We start from the raw sequence: 17,185 nt of genomic DNA on the forward strand, positions 1-17,185 counted from the left end.
AGTTTGTTGATTTGGCATTTCCAAATCTGTCAATCCGACGAACATTATAGCAAACTGCATCGCAAACTTGTACATTTCCAACTACACCTCTTGAGCTGTAGTTAAACATAGTTCCTGATTATGATCTATTCCCAGTTATCCTCCCTATGCCCTATTCATTTAGAACATTGTAACATTTAAACTTGGAATGATAAAAAAAACATAAAAGTTATTTCACCTATGTCTAATTTGCTTTCAAAGTATTTTTACAGTTCAGTTTTAGCAAGCTTTATATTGAGAATTGCGTTTCCTTCGTAGTGCACTTTAAAAACATTTATGCCATTTTGAACGCAGTCATTGCTTGTTTGTGTCATTAACATATATTTCAATCAATATGGAAAACAAGTGCATGTTTTAACCAAAACTAATCATGGACTATTTAAAATGTGTGTGCATTTAAAACAACAATATGCACAACATATTACAGAGTGTCTCTTTAAAGAAATTGTTTCTCCACCCCGTAGAGAGCACCACACTTTAACCTAGACTTTACTGTAGGGATGTAGGGATGAAAGGGATGGTTGAAGAAGAGTGCATGAAAGGGAAGGGGAGTAAGAGGATGACTGGTAAACAGGTGGGTAAGTTGATCGAGCGTCCTACTTTGCCCAGAGACTCAGAGTGGGGGTACTGTCTCTGTAATAGTTTGGCAGAGTGATTGGACCCTCCGATTTAACCTACATGTATGAGTGAAGAGGGTTATAGGATTGTGAATGGGAAGCAAGGAAATGGAGGGAGGAATGGAGGGAGGGTGGGTTCAAAAAACAAAAAGAACATTGCTAGAGGGATGGTCTTCCTTAAATAAGTATAAGGGAGTAGGTGATTGGTAGAGACAAAGTGAGGCATGTTTCCGCCGCTAAACCTTAAATTACAAGTTAACTCCATTTACGTTATTTACATTGTATAAATTAGATTTTGAAGAAAGCTGAACTGATATTCAAAGTTAATTCATATTTCAGTTATTGTAGATTTGAATGATAAAATTATATATTATAAAATTTGTGAAAAATACTGTTTAGAGTTTGCAATTGTCATAATGTTGTTGTTGTTTTTTACATCACCACCTACTGTCCTGGCGTGTGTATTTTGGCATTTTCGCCAATCTGTGTGAACGACACAATATAGCTTATTGTTGTTACACTTTCAGTTTTAGAGCATCATTGTTGTGTAAACATACCCCCATTCACAAAATCTTTTCATTTTGGCTCCCTGCTCACACTGCAATCACAAATCGCCACGGGTTGCCATTAGTTAAGATTGATGATCCGTGATTGCAGTGCACCAATACAAGCAGCCTTCCAGTGATCAATCATGCGAGAGATTTGTGTGAAGAAAACGCCAGCGAGGCGCTTAACAGCACATTCACTGTGCTGCACAAAGTCTGCTTGATCCAGCATGTGGGCGTATTTTGCCACAGCAGTGATTTAGAGACAAAGTCGATAGAACATGTCTTGTTTTCAACCTTAATATTTGTTATGCAACAGGGTGCGAACAACGACACAGCAAGCATGAGAGCGCTGTTTCTGTTTACTGTAGTAATAGGATTTGAAGCTTACTCTGCTGAAAGGACCAGCACAGGTGATTGCATTTCCTGATATGATACAATAAATGGTTTATCTGGACAAATGAAAATTAATTCATAGCTTTATTTTATTTTCTCCCTTTCATTCTACAGTACATACTGTATAAAAAACAGTTTGGAAAATAAATGAATAATTAAAACAAATATTTAGCTTTTTTAGAAGGATTAATTAAACTTTTCATATTGGAGGAGGCAAAAATATTAGATTTCATCATATTTGTAAATATATAAATGAGCAATATCACATAAGTAGCAGTGCGATGTGGCAGTATTTCAGCACTGCAGAGAGGCATGCATTGGAGTGTCCCACTAGTGATCATATTCTGCCTTTTTAGTCCAACATTTTTAGTTAGAGTTCCAAATCCAACATATTTAGTTAGAAACAAACATACCTATTTGTTAATTAATTATACCAACCTTGCTACAATAAGCATTTTTAAATACATTTTTTATAACAGTTCTGTCTGGTTGTTGAATCTGATTGGTTGATAGCTGTGCAATATTCTGCAAATAACAGCACTTGTACAGCCTCTTCACTCTTCACCCTTGTGTATTACTCCGCCCACATACAGCGACAAGCAGAAGACACTACAGTTTGATATCACTGCTGTTGGACAGCGTAATGTACTTGAGGGTTGTAATGAGGCTTATAGCAACTATGCAGTTTATTTACAGGGACAGTGACTATTTTAAATGTTTATAATTTCTGTGAGCCAGCACATCGGCGGCTATTAGCCTGTCATTGAGCAGAGCAAAGACGGATGATGTTGTCGTCCACATGGTGGCGACAGAGACCACATAAAAAAAGCCCATAGAAAAGAAAAACTTCTAATCATTATTAAACAGGCAAGTGACACGTTGATTTCTCTCTTTTGTAAGTTGTATTGCTGTATTTATACACAATTGTAGTGTATTGAGAGATGTTAGTCACTCTGCATAACCCTGAGTTACTTTTTGGTTGGCCATCTGTTTGTTTCTAATGTGCCTCTTGTTTTCATCACTGTAGACTAATGCAGTAAAAAGAAGGAAAGAGAGAAGAAATGCCTGCATGTGTTTTGCAGTTTTCCTTATTGCAAACCCAACAGTAATCTGGTAGTGTTTGCGCTGCTTTGGCTTTTTTGGATATAATTATTGTGATCTCCCGATTGCAACAGAGAAATAATCTTATTATCTTAAAATGGCAGCAAAATCACCTGTTTTGTCATCACTTTAGACATTACGCTTAAGAATCATTCAAACACTAGCTCTAAAGTGGCATTGGTGAAGTAGCAACTGTTTCTGCTGTTCTGACGTCAGCTGCAGATGTGAATGAATGGCAAAAGAAAGTAGTTTGTTTAATTTCGGCAAGAAGTACATCGATTAAAAAAAAAAAAAAAAAAAAACTTTTTAAGGTCAATATTATCAGCTCCCTAAGCAATTTTTTTTTGATTTTCATTATACAATCATTTGCCTAATTACCCTCACCTGCCTAATTATGCTAGTTAAGCTTTAAAATAACATTTAAATACTAGTATCTAAAAATATCCAAGAAAATAGTATGTACTGCAATCATGACAAAATGAAATTAGTTAATTAGATGTTAGTGATTAAAACTATTATGTTTAGAAATGTGTTAAAAAAATCTTCTCTCTATTAAACAAAAATTGGGAAAAAATATACAGGGGGCTGATAATTCAGGAGGGCTAATAAATCAGACTTCAGCCTATTTGAAGTTTCCTCTGTTTAAAAGGAGTATATACTGTAGCATAGCCTATAATGACATACTAATGTCTCATATAGAAAATGCCTTGTGTTGATATGCTCTATTACAGTCATGGGTGTGCTGATGTCCAAGAAGCAGCAGGTGGAGAAGGTGCAGAAATGCAGTGTGGTGGTGTCAGCGTTTAAAGACGGTCTGAAGGATCGAGCGGCTCCAGCTGCTGCGGATCAGACTGATGATGTGATCACTGAAAACGGGGATGGATCCGCTGAAGGAGCCCAGCACACTGATAAAGAGCACCCTGAACTAAAAGACAAGGACAGCAGACCAAATCAGCAGGCTCCTCCCACAGAGGAGCAAAGGGCCAATCAGGAGGCTTGGGGCCGTCTCCGTGATGGAAAGGGGGTGGAGCCTGAGGACTTAAAGAAGGCACATCAGCTCATTCCTCCAGCGTTTGTGCGGCCAAAGAGAGACGTCAATGATGACCAGCCGGTGGATGTGATGCTCGGACAGAGAGAGCAGGTAAAAAGTCTGAATGCATTTTAAATTATGAGTAATATATATATTTTTATGGGAAATTAATATATTTAACTACTCTTCAATGAGGTTTTATTTGTTCATATTAAATAACTACATGAAAGATGACATACCAATGAAAAATATTTCCAAAACATATTTATCTATAGTCAGTTTTGATGTAGCATTTGCTAATGGACTCATAAAATGTTAAAAAAACAAATATAAAATGACCAAATCTAGAATTTACACACACACACACACACACACACAAAATCTAATAATCAAAACACAGTACATTAAAACTATTAATAGTATGGATTAAACCGTTTTATGGTTTAGATCATATTACAGTACTTGAAGTGATGGACTAGATTAATCCTTGCAAAGAAAAAAAAGACAAAATAACAGCTATATACAATTTCATAAGAGAAAAAAAAATAGAAATGAAATAAGAGTATATAAGGTAATACAGTGTTTTTCATATAGTCATATACTGTCTTTGCTGTACACATTATATATAGATTAGTTTTCATTAAAGTTACCTTACCAATAACAGTGAGTGGTTGATTGTCTTTTATTGCGGTGGCCATTTTAAGAGCTGTTGCATGGACCCAATATACTAATACACATCATGCATAATTTGCGATACATACATTGTTACTTACTGTAGATGTTTACTTTCACGTTGGAGGACAACCATGACCACATGTATTTTTGAGAAAATGTGTGATTCTAAACCATTGTTTAATGATCTATGCATTGTAGAAAAACAGATATTAGAGATGCAGTAAAGTTAACACCTGTTTGCATTTTTGTGTGGTAGTTTTATTATTATTTTTTATGTCCAAGAACAGCTTCACATTTAAATGAGTTTCTCTTTAATCAGAGGAGACTTTGGCTATTAAAGGATTGGTCCACTATGATATCATATTTTACACTTTAGTTAATTTGTAATGTAGCTGCATGAGCATAAACAACATCTCTGAATGTAGTACGCTCAAAGTTCGATGCAAAGGGAGACACTGGCATTTAAAGAGTCAGCTTAACAAAGCCTACAGCAAGCAAACTTTGGAGACTACAAAAAAAATACATCCAGGCTAGTGAGATCACAAGGGTTTCTGGTTACATGCATTTACCACAAGCACACACCCTGCGCTGTGAAGGGGCGTTGCCAGAAGCGCATTAATGTTATAGTAGAGATAGCTAAAATGCTGTCTAAACGCTGCTTTTCCACAGAGCTCTGTTTCTGTATTTGGGCTTGCAAAGGACACAACACAAAGTGCTTACAGTTTAATTTTAATTATGTTCCAGAGAATGATAAAAAATGTATAGCTAGCATTTGACAAAGGACAGCTTCCAGAATCTCTCCCAGTTCAGTGCTGGATTCGGCTAAAAACTCCTCAAAGGAATAGCTCTTTCAAGCAGAACCTGTGGATTGTGAGACACAACCTGTAAGTGTTTTTACTTAGTTAAAATTGATCATGCACAGTGTCTAGCATTAAAAGTATGCTGTAGCAAGGATGTAAACAACGGGAAATGCTGTTTGGCACTGCTAACAATTTAGCTACAAATATAGCACAAAAGATATATAAACATAATATTTATAGTTTCATATTACTTACACATGCTTATTCTGAATATATGTGAAAGACATGTAACTCATTGAGTTTGGTAAAAAAAATACAATATACTGTAGCTCCCCTATCTCGTGTAGTTCCACATTGTACGCTTTATTGTTCTGTCAACAGCATCACTGTATATTACAGAGAAATAACTTAATTTGAGCATCAGAGAAAAATAAAAATAAACATCGGTCTCTCACACATGCAGTTCTTGTGTTTCATGCATCTTCATACTGTTCACACACACATACACACATACACATAAAATGCCAATTCTCTCTTAAAGGAACCACGCGCTATTTTCACTCGTTACAGACACTTGTCAGATTTTATATTAGAGAGCGGGCATGAGGTTCATCCTTTTAATTTTCTGTCTGATAAAGGCTCAAACAGATACTGCTAACAGCGACTCTGACTGACACTATTTACACAGCAGAGGCAAAGCGCATACTTGTGGAGGCATAACACTTTTCTGGTGATGTGGATCCGATGTGCAAATCACAGCACATCATGTAAGCTGTCTAATCAGAGTCTCTTGAGGGCGGGCCTTTTCGAGGAACTAGGAAATATGACAGTCATTTTGTAGCAGTATATAATCTTCTTCTTCTTCTTTAGCTTTAGTCCTGTATGGTTGCGGGGCCGGCTCTTTGGAACAAGTCCTCCATTTAGACTTGTCCATATGATAACTTTTTTTACACCTTCCGGCCGGCCTGTCGTCTGGGCCTGTCATCCTCATACACTCATACACTATGGACAATTTTGCCTACCCAATTCACCTGCAGCATGTCTTTGGACTGCAAGGGAAACCCACGCGAACGCAGGGAGAACATGCAAACTCCACACAGAAACGCCAACTGAGCCGAGGTTCGAACCTTCTTGCTGTGAGGCGACAGTACTACCTTCTGCACCACTGCTTCACCCTTGTAGCAGTATATAATCAAAGTAAGATATATGAAAAATAACATGATTTTCTACCAATGAAGCATGAACACACATTGCTTTGCATCTTATAAACACAACCAAGCCTTAAAAATACATTCTGGACTACCCCTTTAAATATAAAAATCCGATCTTTTTTCCATGAGCTTGCACTAAATGGTCATTGGTCCCCTGTGCCACCCCAATAAACTCCTAAAATCACCTCTGATGTGGAAATGAGGACATGACTTTGTATTTGTCCATTCAAGACTGAGAAAAAGTGAAGGAGAACTCTGTTTGGGGAATTTATATACAGAACAACTAAAACAAATCATACAAAAGTGCAACAAACAACCCAGATACATAGTCAAGACAATCTTTAACATGTTAGTAATATTGCCATGAGATTATTTATGGTATGCTTATAGTAATTTATTGATGCTAATACATATATAATGCCATTTCAGATCGGATAGATGGACTTCGTGGAGAATACAGAAACTGCATTATTGTACCTGCACTTTTTAAAAACACTACACTGAAGTTACTCCCATAATTCACAAAAAGCATCATAGGACATAAGAAAATGTTAAATATGATCTATGAGACAATAATTTCTTGCAATTTGGTGGTTAAACTTTGTAATTAGTATTATTTCTAGCAAATTACATACATCCCAAGTTCTGAAATGTGATCCATGAATCACAATTCAACTATTGTATGATCCATATCCAGACTATGCTTTTAAAATGAGACACTGCTGCAGCAACCTTTAGCACAGCCTCTCTTGACCTCCATATCTGGTTACTTACACCATGAAAATGCCCCGATTACAATGAGATTAAATAACTGAAGTAAAATATATGCACACTTGATGTATATATTCAAACTGTTGGCGGAGGTTATCCTGCCATTGGGAGCTAAAACAGCTCTGTGATGCTCTTAAGAGTGTAAATGGCAAGCCTGTGAGTTAGGAAAGCTGATCTAAGCTCAGCCTAAATGGCAGCTCAGGTTTGTTGACAGTGCGTGGGCAGTGGGTAGAGGCTGTGCTGGAAGAACCAGGCTGGGTGAGCTGCGCTGGCGTCTGGGATCAGTCCGAAATTAATTGGGGTCAGTGAAGCTTGTGGCGATGGGGCCAGAGAAGAGCCCCTCCACACAACTCCACTCAACAGAGCGCTTTTGTTTTCCTGCTGTCTCTCACCAGATAGAAAATACATAAGAGCAGGCGAAATGAGATGCAATTTGGCTCATCTTATTGAGGTTTGTCTAGATGCATTTGCTGATGTTGAAATGTGGTTCTAAAAAATGCATAAACAAACAGAGAGCATTGGCATGAATGAAAAATAGAACAGCTGGTGAATATAATTTGAGACAGAAAGAAAAATTTATTTTACTTCAACAATTTGCTGTAATTTTTAATGAAAAATACAAGTATTATTAGGTATTGAGTGCTCATTAATGCAACTGTCTAATCAGCCTATCGTATGGCAGCATTTACTCATGGCTTTTCTTTAATTTATTTATTTATTGCATAAAATAAAAAGGATCTGTTTTCAGATGTTTACATTCAGATTTTTACACAACAGAATAACAAGGTTTTGATTAAAGAATAGTTAAGGAATCAATATTTTGTGGAATAACTCTGATTTTTAATCACAACAAATAAAGACATTAAATAAAATTGTCATGTTTTGTTTGTACAAAAAGAAAATATATCAAACTTCACGTTAACACCATTCGCTACTCCAACAACGAAAAGAAAGCAGCCAAACAAAGAATAAGTTAAAATGACTTACCCACTGCGCATCCACACAAAGGGTTTAAGACATTTTTGATGTACAAAAACAAAGGATGAACCCCCAATTTATGTTACAACCCTGGACAATGGTCAAGGATGTACTGCTTCTAACTGTGTATAAACAAAGTACAGTACAATAATAACTAACAAACCAAAAAAGTTATTAGAATACGGATGGATAAACAACAAACAAAAGTCAAAATTTACACACACAACAAAATGGGAATACACAATCAAAAATACCGCTAGCAACTATGTATTTTACCTACAACACCAAACGCCAAACCACACGCCAACCAACTCAGCCTCTTGCTCCACACCTATTTCCCTTTTTTAAAAGACGCCAATTCACTCCAGACTATTCCAGGACTCGTCGTCTGCCAAACTAGGGCAGGGCCTCTTCAGAGGAAAAGAAAGAGAGAGAAAGTCTGATACCCCCTTTATATTGTATCTCAGCCAAGCTGTGAAGATCACTGTAATCAGATCTTAAACACGATGACTTTGTATGGGATGACAATTATGAGGAAGCTCTGGGGCTAACCGACTGAATTTAAAAATCCGTGTGCATATACGCCATTGCAGATTGCCCAAGAACTACAATTCTGCCACTGAATCGACGTACAAATCCCAGAGGTCATTGCTTCAATCAATCCTGCCACAACCACTGGCGCGGACACACACACACACACACACACACACACACACACACACACACACACACACACACACACACAACGTAATAACACTCTAAAGGGCAATATTTGAAATTTAAGTTCAATTTAAATTTGGAATAAATGTTATTATATTATGATAATAAAAAATATTAGCATTTTACTTCAGATATTACTGAGTAAACACAGTAAATCCCAATTTGGGATTTAGCAATTCTAAAATGACTAGCTCCTTTAAATGTTTCTCTTCACTTTCCAATATTTCCCTTTTGCCAACTAATGTTTAACAAGCAAGGGAATTTACAGTTAAAGTCAGAATTATTAGCCCTTCGAATTTTTTCTTTTATCAATATTTCCCAAATGATGTTTAACAGAGCAAAAAAATTTTCACAGTATGTCTGATAATATTTTTTTATTCGGGGGAAAGTCTTATTTGTTTTATTTCGGCTTGAATGAAAGCAGTTTTTATTTTTTTAAAAATCCTTTTAAGGTCAAAATTATTAGCCCCTTTAAGCTATATATTTTTGATAGTCTACAGAACAAGCCATCGTTATACAATAACTTGCCTAATTACCCTAACCTGCCTAGTTACCCTAATTAACATAGTTAAGCCTTTATATGACACTTTAAGCTGTGTAGAAGTGTCTTGAAAAATATCCAGTAAAATATTATGTACTGTCATCATCGCAAAGATAAAATAAATGAGTTATTAGAAATTAGTTATTGAAACTATTATGTTTATAAATGTGTTGAAGAAATCTTCCCTCCGTTAAAGAGTAATTGGAAAAATAAACAGGAGGGCTAATAATTCAGGGGGGCTTAAAAGTCTGACGTCAACTGCACATGTAGTTGAAGTCAAAATTATTAGCCTGTGAAAATTTGTATTATTTTTGAAATATTTAATAAACACTATTTTTGTCCTCCATGGGGTCAGTAGAGTTTTACTATTCCAGTAGCTAAATGCCAATCAAATGTAATGAAGTTCAGAGTATAGTGAAGCAGAGCTTGAGTCAGATTCACTGGCAAGGTGACGTCCTTTGGCTCTTCTGATCGCCCTGTTTCTAAATCCAGCGCCTCAGACTCTCTCCCCCGCATTCATATCACAGTCCTCACTTTCCTCAGAGACACATGTCACAATTTAAAGAACAAAGACAGAGGGTGTCAGGTGCCTACACAAAAGTACAATACATTTTGCATCTGTATTGTCTGAGAAATATTCGATCCCTGCTGTACCAGTGGCACAATAACAAAAAAATAAATAAATGGAAAGCTCCTATTTTATTAAATGATTATTGGCAACGTATTCCATGATTCTAAACACACTGAACAAACATGAAATTGGCTGGAGGCTCTAAACAAAAAGTTTATATGATGTAAAGGGTCATATGATAATTATTTTGGACTTATTTTGGACTACATTGTGTTAGCGGGTTGGCGAGGCAGTGGTGCAGTGGTTAGCACGTTCGCCTCAAAGCAAGAAGTTCGCTGGTTCGAACCTCAGCTCAGTTGGTGTTTCTGTGTGGAGTTTGCATGTTCTCCCTGCCTTCGCGTGGGTTTCCTCCGGGTGCTCCGGTTTCCCCCACAGTCCAAAGACATGTGGTACAGGTGAATTGGGTAGGCTAAATTGTCCGTAGTGTATGAGAGTGTGTGTGAATGTGTGTGTGGATGTTTCCCAGAGATGGGTTGCAGCTGGAAGGGCATCCTCTGCGTAAAAACTTGCTGGATAAGTTGGCGGTTCATTCTGCTGTGGCGACCCCGGATGAATAAAGGGACTAAGCCGACAAGAAAATGAATGAATGTTAGCGGGTTGTGTATTATGCTCAAAGGTACAAAGCTCACAAAAGGATTTTTAAAAGAAAAACTCATCTAGATCTGCCAAGAACAAGTCATTGAATAAATTCTCCCAAACATAGTTTCTTCACTATTTGAAAATTTTTCATAATGCCACCCAAATTGCTACACAAAAAGGAGGTGAAATTAAACTGAACTGAAACTGAACTGAGGACATACAGAGCTCAGCATAAATGAATACCTATTTTGAAAATGAACATTTTTATTCATTTCTTAGTGAATATAGGCAATGCATTTTGGTACATTTGAAAAAAACAAAAAAAAAAAACAGATATATTTATTAAAATATAATTTAAGTCACTGAACATCTTTAGAAATAGACAGACAATACATTTAAATTCAAGCAAAATATTGACCCCCCCCCCTAAAATAATTGATTTATTTTTGTTTTTCTTGATTTTTGCTCTTTAAAATAATAAAATAATATTTTCCCTAACATGTAAATTTAAGCAACTAACTTTTGTACTGTTATTGTAAACTGTTTTGTTAGAGCTCTAGATTTGGCTTAATTACTGACTAATTTAATGTATATGCACAAATAAAATATTGTAAAGCTTCCTATAGAAAATGTGAATTTAAATAAGAGATTTGTGAGGGGTGTGCTTATATATGCTGAGCACTGTATATCGATATATATTACATGTGGTCAAAAGTGGCAGCATGTGAACCTTTTAGTTACATTTGGATATTGAAATATTAAATTAGTTTGTTTTTATTCTTGTTCTTGTTAATGATCGAACGAATGATTGAATGATTCACTCATAAAAACTTAATTTGTTTTATTGCTGGATGAATTAGTATTTTGAACAAATCACTTGAATGAACTTGAATGAACAATTGAATGAACTTGAATGAACGATTCAGTGACAAGTACATAATATATGACAAATACATTGCGAATAGGCACAAGTCACCACCTACTGGCATAACAATGTAATTAAATCAATCATTATTTGAGGCAACAAGTTCCTTTTCTGTCATACACACTTCATACACACTTTATACACACTTCAATATTATACTCCAGTATGAAAATTTGTAATATTGTAATATTTTGTTGGTAAAACCTTTTTCATAAATGTATAAACCGTATAATCAGCAGATACATGGACATTTATCTGCATGTTCGCTGTGATTGGGCTTTTTTGGACAGTTTTTCAAGATTGTGAGGATGATACAATTAAATTCGCAATCTTTAAATGATCATTAGTGCATCTTTAGTTCTGGAGAAGTGCTTCAAGAAATGCTTATTTTATTATTTTCATGCTTGTTTTTTTGTTTCTTGGAATGAACAAGAGATCAGTTCCAACTCTTTCCCCTGCAGGTCTCTTTTCACATTGCAATATTTAGCTCTGTTTGTGGGTTTGCGTCATCTCACCTCCAGAACTAGCATCAGCAGTGCTGTAACTGAACAGTGACTCATTGTGGAAGCAGCTTTTAAAACCATCCAAGCTTCTGTAGACATTCAGTTCTGTATTAAAATGATATAAACTTTGAACTTCAGTTGAGTCTCCACATGTTTACGAGGCTTTAAAATGTCTGATCCTGAGTTCCATTAATGAGACAGATTGTCAATAATTATGTCTTGTCTCTCTCTGCATGGATGACGCTACAGCAAGGAAGAAACATTGAATAGGGAAAATTTAAATGGAAGAAAACAAATATATCAGCATAATATAAGATGCAGATGATTAGATGTAGACTTCATCAGCCATTGACGACCTTTTTTGTAAACATTCTTTGTCGGGCAGTGTAAAACACTTTGTTTGGTTTATTGGTTGGAAAGAAAAGTTCAGCTAAGGATAGTCGAAGAAATTGCTTACTTAAATTTCTGAATTATATATAAAACTCAAGTTTAAACAGCCCCTATTATACATGAAATAGGGTCATATTTTGGTTGTAAAGGTCTCCAACAACAGTCAAATATTCATGCAAGGTCAAAAAACACTTTCATGGTCTTATAATTTGCATTTATTTTTACCTAATTATCCCAGTGACTCCCATATGAATCATTCAGCAGTTCATTTGTTCCCAAACCCCTCCTTACCGTGAAGCTAATCTGCGCTGATTGAACCGATGATTGGCCTGCTGAGATTGGTCCACACTGACAGCCTTCAGCGCGAGACAGAGTGAAATGCCCAACAGCTAATCAACAATATAGAAGTAGCCACAGTGCATACACCCTCAGGGCCGGTGCGTCCATATAGGCGACCTAGGTGGAAAGAAAAGGGCGGCGGCGTCTGCGACACCTCCCTTACCACCCGCATCCTTAGTCATGTCCGCGATAAACCATGGTTACCACCACAAACACATTACCCTCCTCAGAAGAACTGGGGAGATCGAAACGTGTCTCCTAGCCCCTAGCTTTCGATGGCTTTCAAACGGCAGTGGAACGCCAGCTCACAAACACATTTAACATTAAATCCATAAACAAAGTGGCTTTAAACACGATATGAGAATATAAAGTGTTAACCTGATACAGTACACGCGGTTACAAGTGACAAAACACAACTAAATACATAATTTGCAAGCTAGAGTAAACGAGGCAACAGTTTTACTCGCCCATACCTACACTTGTGAAATGGAGGAAGAAACTGATCCATGATGCACTGATCCATGTTCTGACAGTAGTTTTTTCTGATCCTTCCTTTAACAAACAGCCTAAGAAGTCTTCTTTTTAAGCATGTAGTTTCCAAAAGCCCTGTGCAAGGCTGGGCTATAATGCTGAGGCATTTTTGCAAAAATAAACCTCAACCGCTGACTCTTCACACAGTTTCTTCTTTGGGTAGAGTCCGTGTGTGTGCCTATTTTTCTGTGTTAATGGGCGGGGCCACAGGTTTTAAATCTGCCAGGTTTGCACACACAACTACTGGGTGGGGCGTGTGTTTTGTAGCCGCGTCATCGCAAAACACTGTTATGAAGATGACTCGTTTAAAGCACTATGAGTCGTCTCTTTTATAGATTCATCAACAGTTTTAAACACTGTACACTTACAGATTTAAGCCTTATCTGGATATTTCACTTAGAGCTGTGTTACACACTACGTGGAAGGTCATTTTCAGAAACCCATAATATCGGCTCTTTAAATAGAAAACTTGTTGCAACAATTGGAATTAAGTTGTGCTTTTACATGTTTCGCAGTCTAACTAAAAGCAGCACTTAGTGGATGTGAATGTTGTTTTTGCGCTATTGGGGACACTTTTCACATACATATAAAAATATTTTACTATTTTACAGAATGACTTTTTGTAGAAGAGCTATTATTCATAAAGAGAAAAGAATAGAATCTCATATTTATAGCAAGATGAAATTTCCCAACAGGCTGCACAACATATAAAACAGCAAACATTTTACAAAAGCAAAATATTTCCATTCTGTTACAGTTTAGCATTTCAAAAACTTTAAACAAATTTCCCTCCCGGGATCAGTAAAACGTTGCACTGCATTCATCAAACCAGCATGATGTCCACATATCATGACATGAAAGTAAACCACATGCAGTTTCAGCTGCTGCAGCCTGTGCACCACAGGAGACTTTAAATGAGCAGGGAATGTCAAGTGAGATTACTTCTATATCTGCTGACCTTTAATGGAAAGAAACTAATGGCATGAGGTATAGTAGTTTGATTATGAAAGTGTTTCTTTATTGATGAGTCACTACACTTGCTGTCATGTGTTATTATGCACTTTCAATGACCTTTTTTTATTGAGTGTGTTTACATGTGCAATCTTAATATGATTATGCTTAAAAAGCTGATAATGGTAAACTTACATGGACATCTGTAATCAAATTATTTACCTTCTTAATAAGAATATATTGTTATTAAAGTGTTTACCTTTTCTCAAACTTTGCTTTTTACATGTTATCAGATATAGATGGATTAATGGCATGCACCATTATGTCCCCACGCGACACCATCTGGCATCTCTGGCATCAAAATTTCACATATCGACAGTTTGTCTTCCTTATGGGCAGGGTGCGAAATACAGGGGGGTTTGAACCCCCCTAAATAACACTTAATCCTTTTGAAAGATGTCGAAAAAAATGTGTGTGGGTCAGCACTTTAAAAAATGAGAGTACTTTGCTCTGCTCTGTATCTTAAATATTAATATTAATAATTAAAATAAAAGATAATAAAAATATACATTTGAGCACCCCTATAACGGTTGATACCATTTTGAATGCATGATCGCACCCAGCATCTTGCACCCAGCATCCCCCAGATGTAAATATTCACTCTGCAAAAGAGCACATCTAGAGAAGAAATAGACACCATAGTGTTCAAAAGAGCTGATTGTTATTCCATTCTGTATTGCCAAAAAGTGAAGTAAAATTAGACACATTTGTATTTTATAGACACACATGTTCTGAAAGTTAAACAGTAAAAAAGTGCAGTCTTTTATTTATTTATTGGTGCAAGAATGCAAACTTGTCACTGTTTGTTTTATATAAAAGTTTTTAATCTTTGTGTTATGATCACCAGCGATCTAGCAGTGGGCTATATGCACAGTTAGTGTTTTTCAGCCAATGATGAATTTTAAGTGAAAGCTTTATGTGACTATTTTCAATTTCAGAAGGTTCCTTTTACAGCATTGATGTTGTAATGAAATTCAAATAAAACCAGTTAAACAGACTTAAGCATTCATTTAGTTGTTAAAGTCAAAAGGAGACGAAAAGCAGGTGCTGACATTAGCAGCAGGCTAGCGCAGAAATTCCATTGAAAATACTGGGGTAAAATTAATTTCCATATTTCCATATTCCATTATGGCACAGAAAAATATAATTTAATGCAGTGCTTCTTGTTTGGTCTGATACCCACTTTATATTGTATCTCAGCCAAGCTGTGAAGATCACTGTAATCAGATCTTAAACACGATGACTTTGTATGGGATGACAATTATGAGGAAGCTCTGGGGCTAACCGACTGAATTTAAAAATCCGTGTGCATATACGCCATTGCAGATTGCCCAACAACTACAATTCTGCCACTGAATCGACATACAAATCCCAGAGGTCATTGCTTCAATCAATCCTGCCACAACTGACAGTCATCCGTACACTGGTGCGGACACACACACACACACACACACACACACACACACACACACACACACACACACACACACACACACACACACACACACACACACACAGACAGCTGAAACTTATCTTCATTGGTTACCTGAACTATATAAACACCATACTTTCACACTAACTTCTTGATATTGGAACACCACAACATGTTTTCTTGTCTAGCTGTGTTTTTGACCCTTTGCCTTGTTTTGTTGTTTCCATTGTTTTTGCTGCCTGTCCTGACCATTCATCTGCCTTTGACCACATATTTTTGGATTATCTGCTGAAATAGCGAACCAGAGGTTGCTGTAAAATACACTCATTGTCTCTCAAACATTGAAAACTTAAATAAGTTTAAATATTAAATGAGATGTAATTGAATTAAATATAAGAATTTGTCTTATAAGCATCCCAGCAGGCACAGGAGGTCAACATGATATCAGATTGACATTGTACGTTGATATCAGAACCCAACGTCAGGCTAAAGTCAATGTCCAACAGTTGCATTTTGGTTACTTTCCAATGCAAACTAAAAACAACAAAATATCAACGTCTAATGATGTTGCAGCTTGACGTTCTGTGGACATTAGCAATATGACGTCTATCAGACATTGGATTTTGTTTGCTATGCCTGACAAATAAATGTCAGTATGTGTTACCAATATGACGTTGGTTTAAGAAATTACCTTGACATTGGATTTTGGTTTTTCACGTTGTTATTGGATGTCTAAATAACATTGTCTCTAGACACTGGTGACCCAAATCTAACCTAATATTAATGTCTTATGACATTGTGTCTGATGGGATGATAATATTACCAAAATATTTGACACTGCCCTCCCATCCACACACTATAATTCATACACTGGTTATGGAACCTCAAACAAATCTAGGTGTAAATTTTTACATTTACGAAAGCTTAAATTGCAGTTAATTATTTATCAAGACATAGGGCTATATGGAAAATAACAAAAATTTATACACAATGATAATAGTTGGCAGCTAGCTCTCTGCAACTCTCACATGATCACCCACTGAAGCTAAGCAGGGCTGTGTCTGGTCAGTACCTTAATGGCAGACCACATGGGAAAACTAGGTTGCTGCTGGAAGTGGTGTTAGTGATGCCAGCAGGTGGTGCTCAAGCTGTGGTCTGTGTGGCTCTCCACCAATCAGCTGGTGTGTGATCTGGTGAAATATGGCTGCCGTTGCATCATCCAGGTGGATGCTGCACACTGGTGGTGGATGAGGAGATTAGCCCCAATGTGTAAAGTGCTGTGATTGTCCAGCAAAGGGCTATATAAATGTAAGGAATTATTATTGTTGTTATTATTATAATAGTGCGAAATTGTGCATGTCAATAATAAACTTTGATAATTTGACTAAAATAGGATGCAAAACGTATTTAAGGGCATTCA

At 36.5% G+C, this 17,185-nt stretch overlaps 1 protein-coding gene across 6 annotated transcripts in view; it reads left to right on the forward strand.

Annotated features, from left to right (window-relative positions):
• phf24 (PHD finger protein 24) overlaps nucleotides 1–17,185 on the forward strand; it is a 67,495-nt gene that overhangs the window by 23,411 nt on the left and 26,899 nt on the right. For all 6 annotated transcript variants that reach the window (XR_015500956.1, XR_015500957.1, XR_015500959.1 and 3 more), the window contains exon 2: nucleotides 3,430–3,839. Coding sequence is in view for 2 of the 6 variants with exons in the window: in XM_087270422.1 (XP_087126548.1) it covers nucleotides 3,432–3,839 (408 nt within the window). In the remaining 4 variants the exon portion in view is untranslated. The remainder of the gene's footprint in view (nucleotides 1–3,429; nucleotides 3,840–17,185) is intronic.

This window comes from Danio rerio, chromosome 10 (assembly GCF_052040795.2).
Source record: "Danio rerio strain M-AB ecotype USA chromosome 10, GRCz13ab, whole genome shotgun sequence".
Taxonomy (NCBI): domain Eukaryota; kingdom Metazoa; phylum Chordata; class Actinopteri; order Cypriniformes; family Danionidae; genus Danio; species Danio rerio.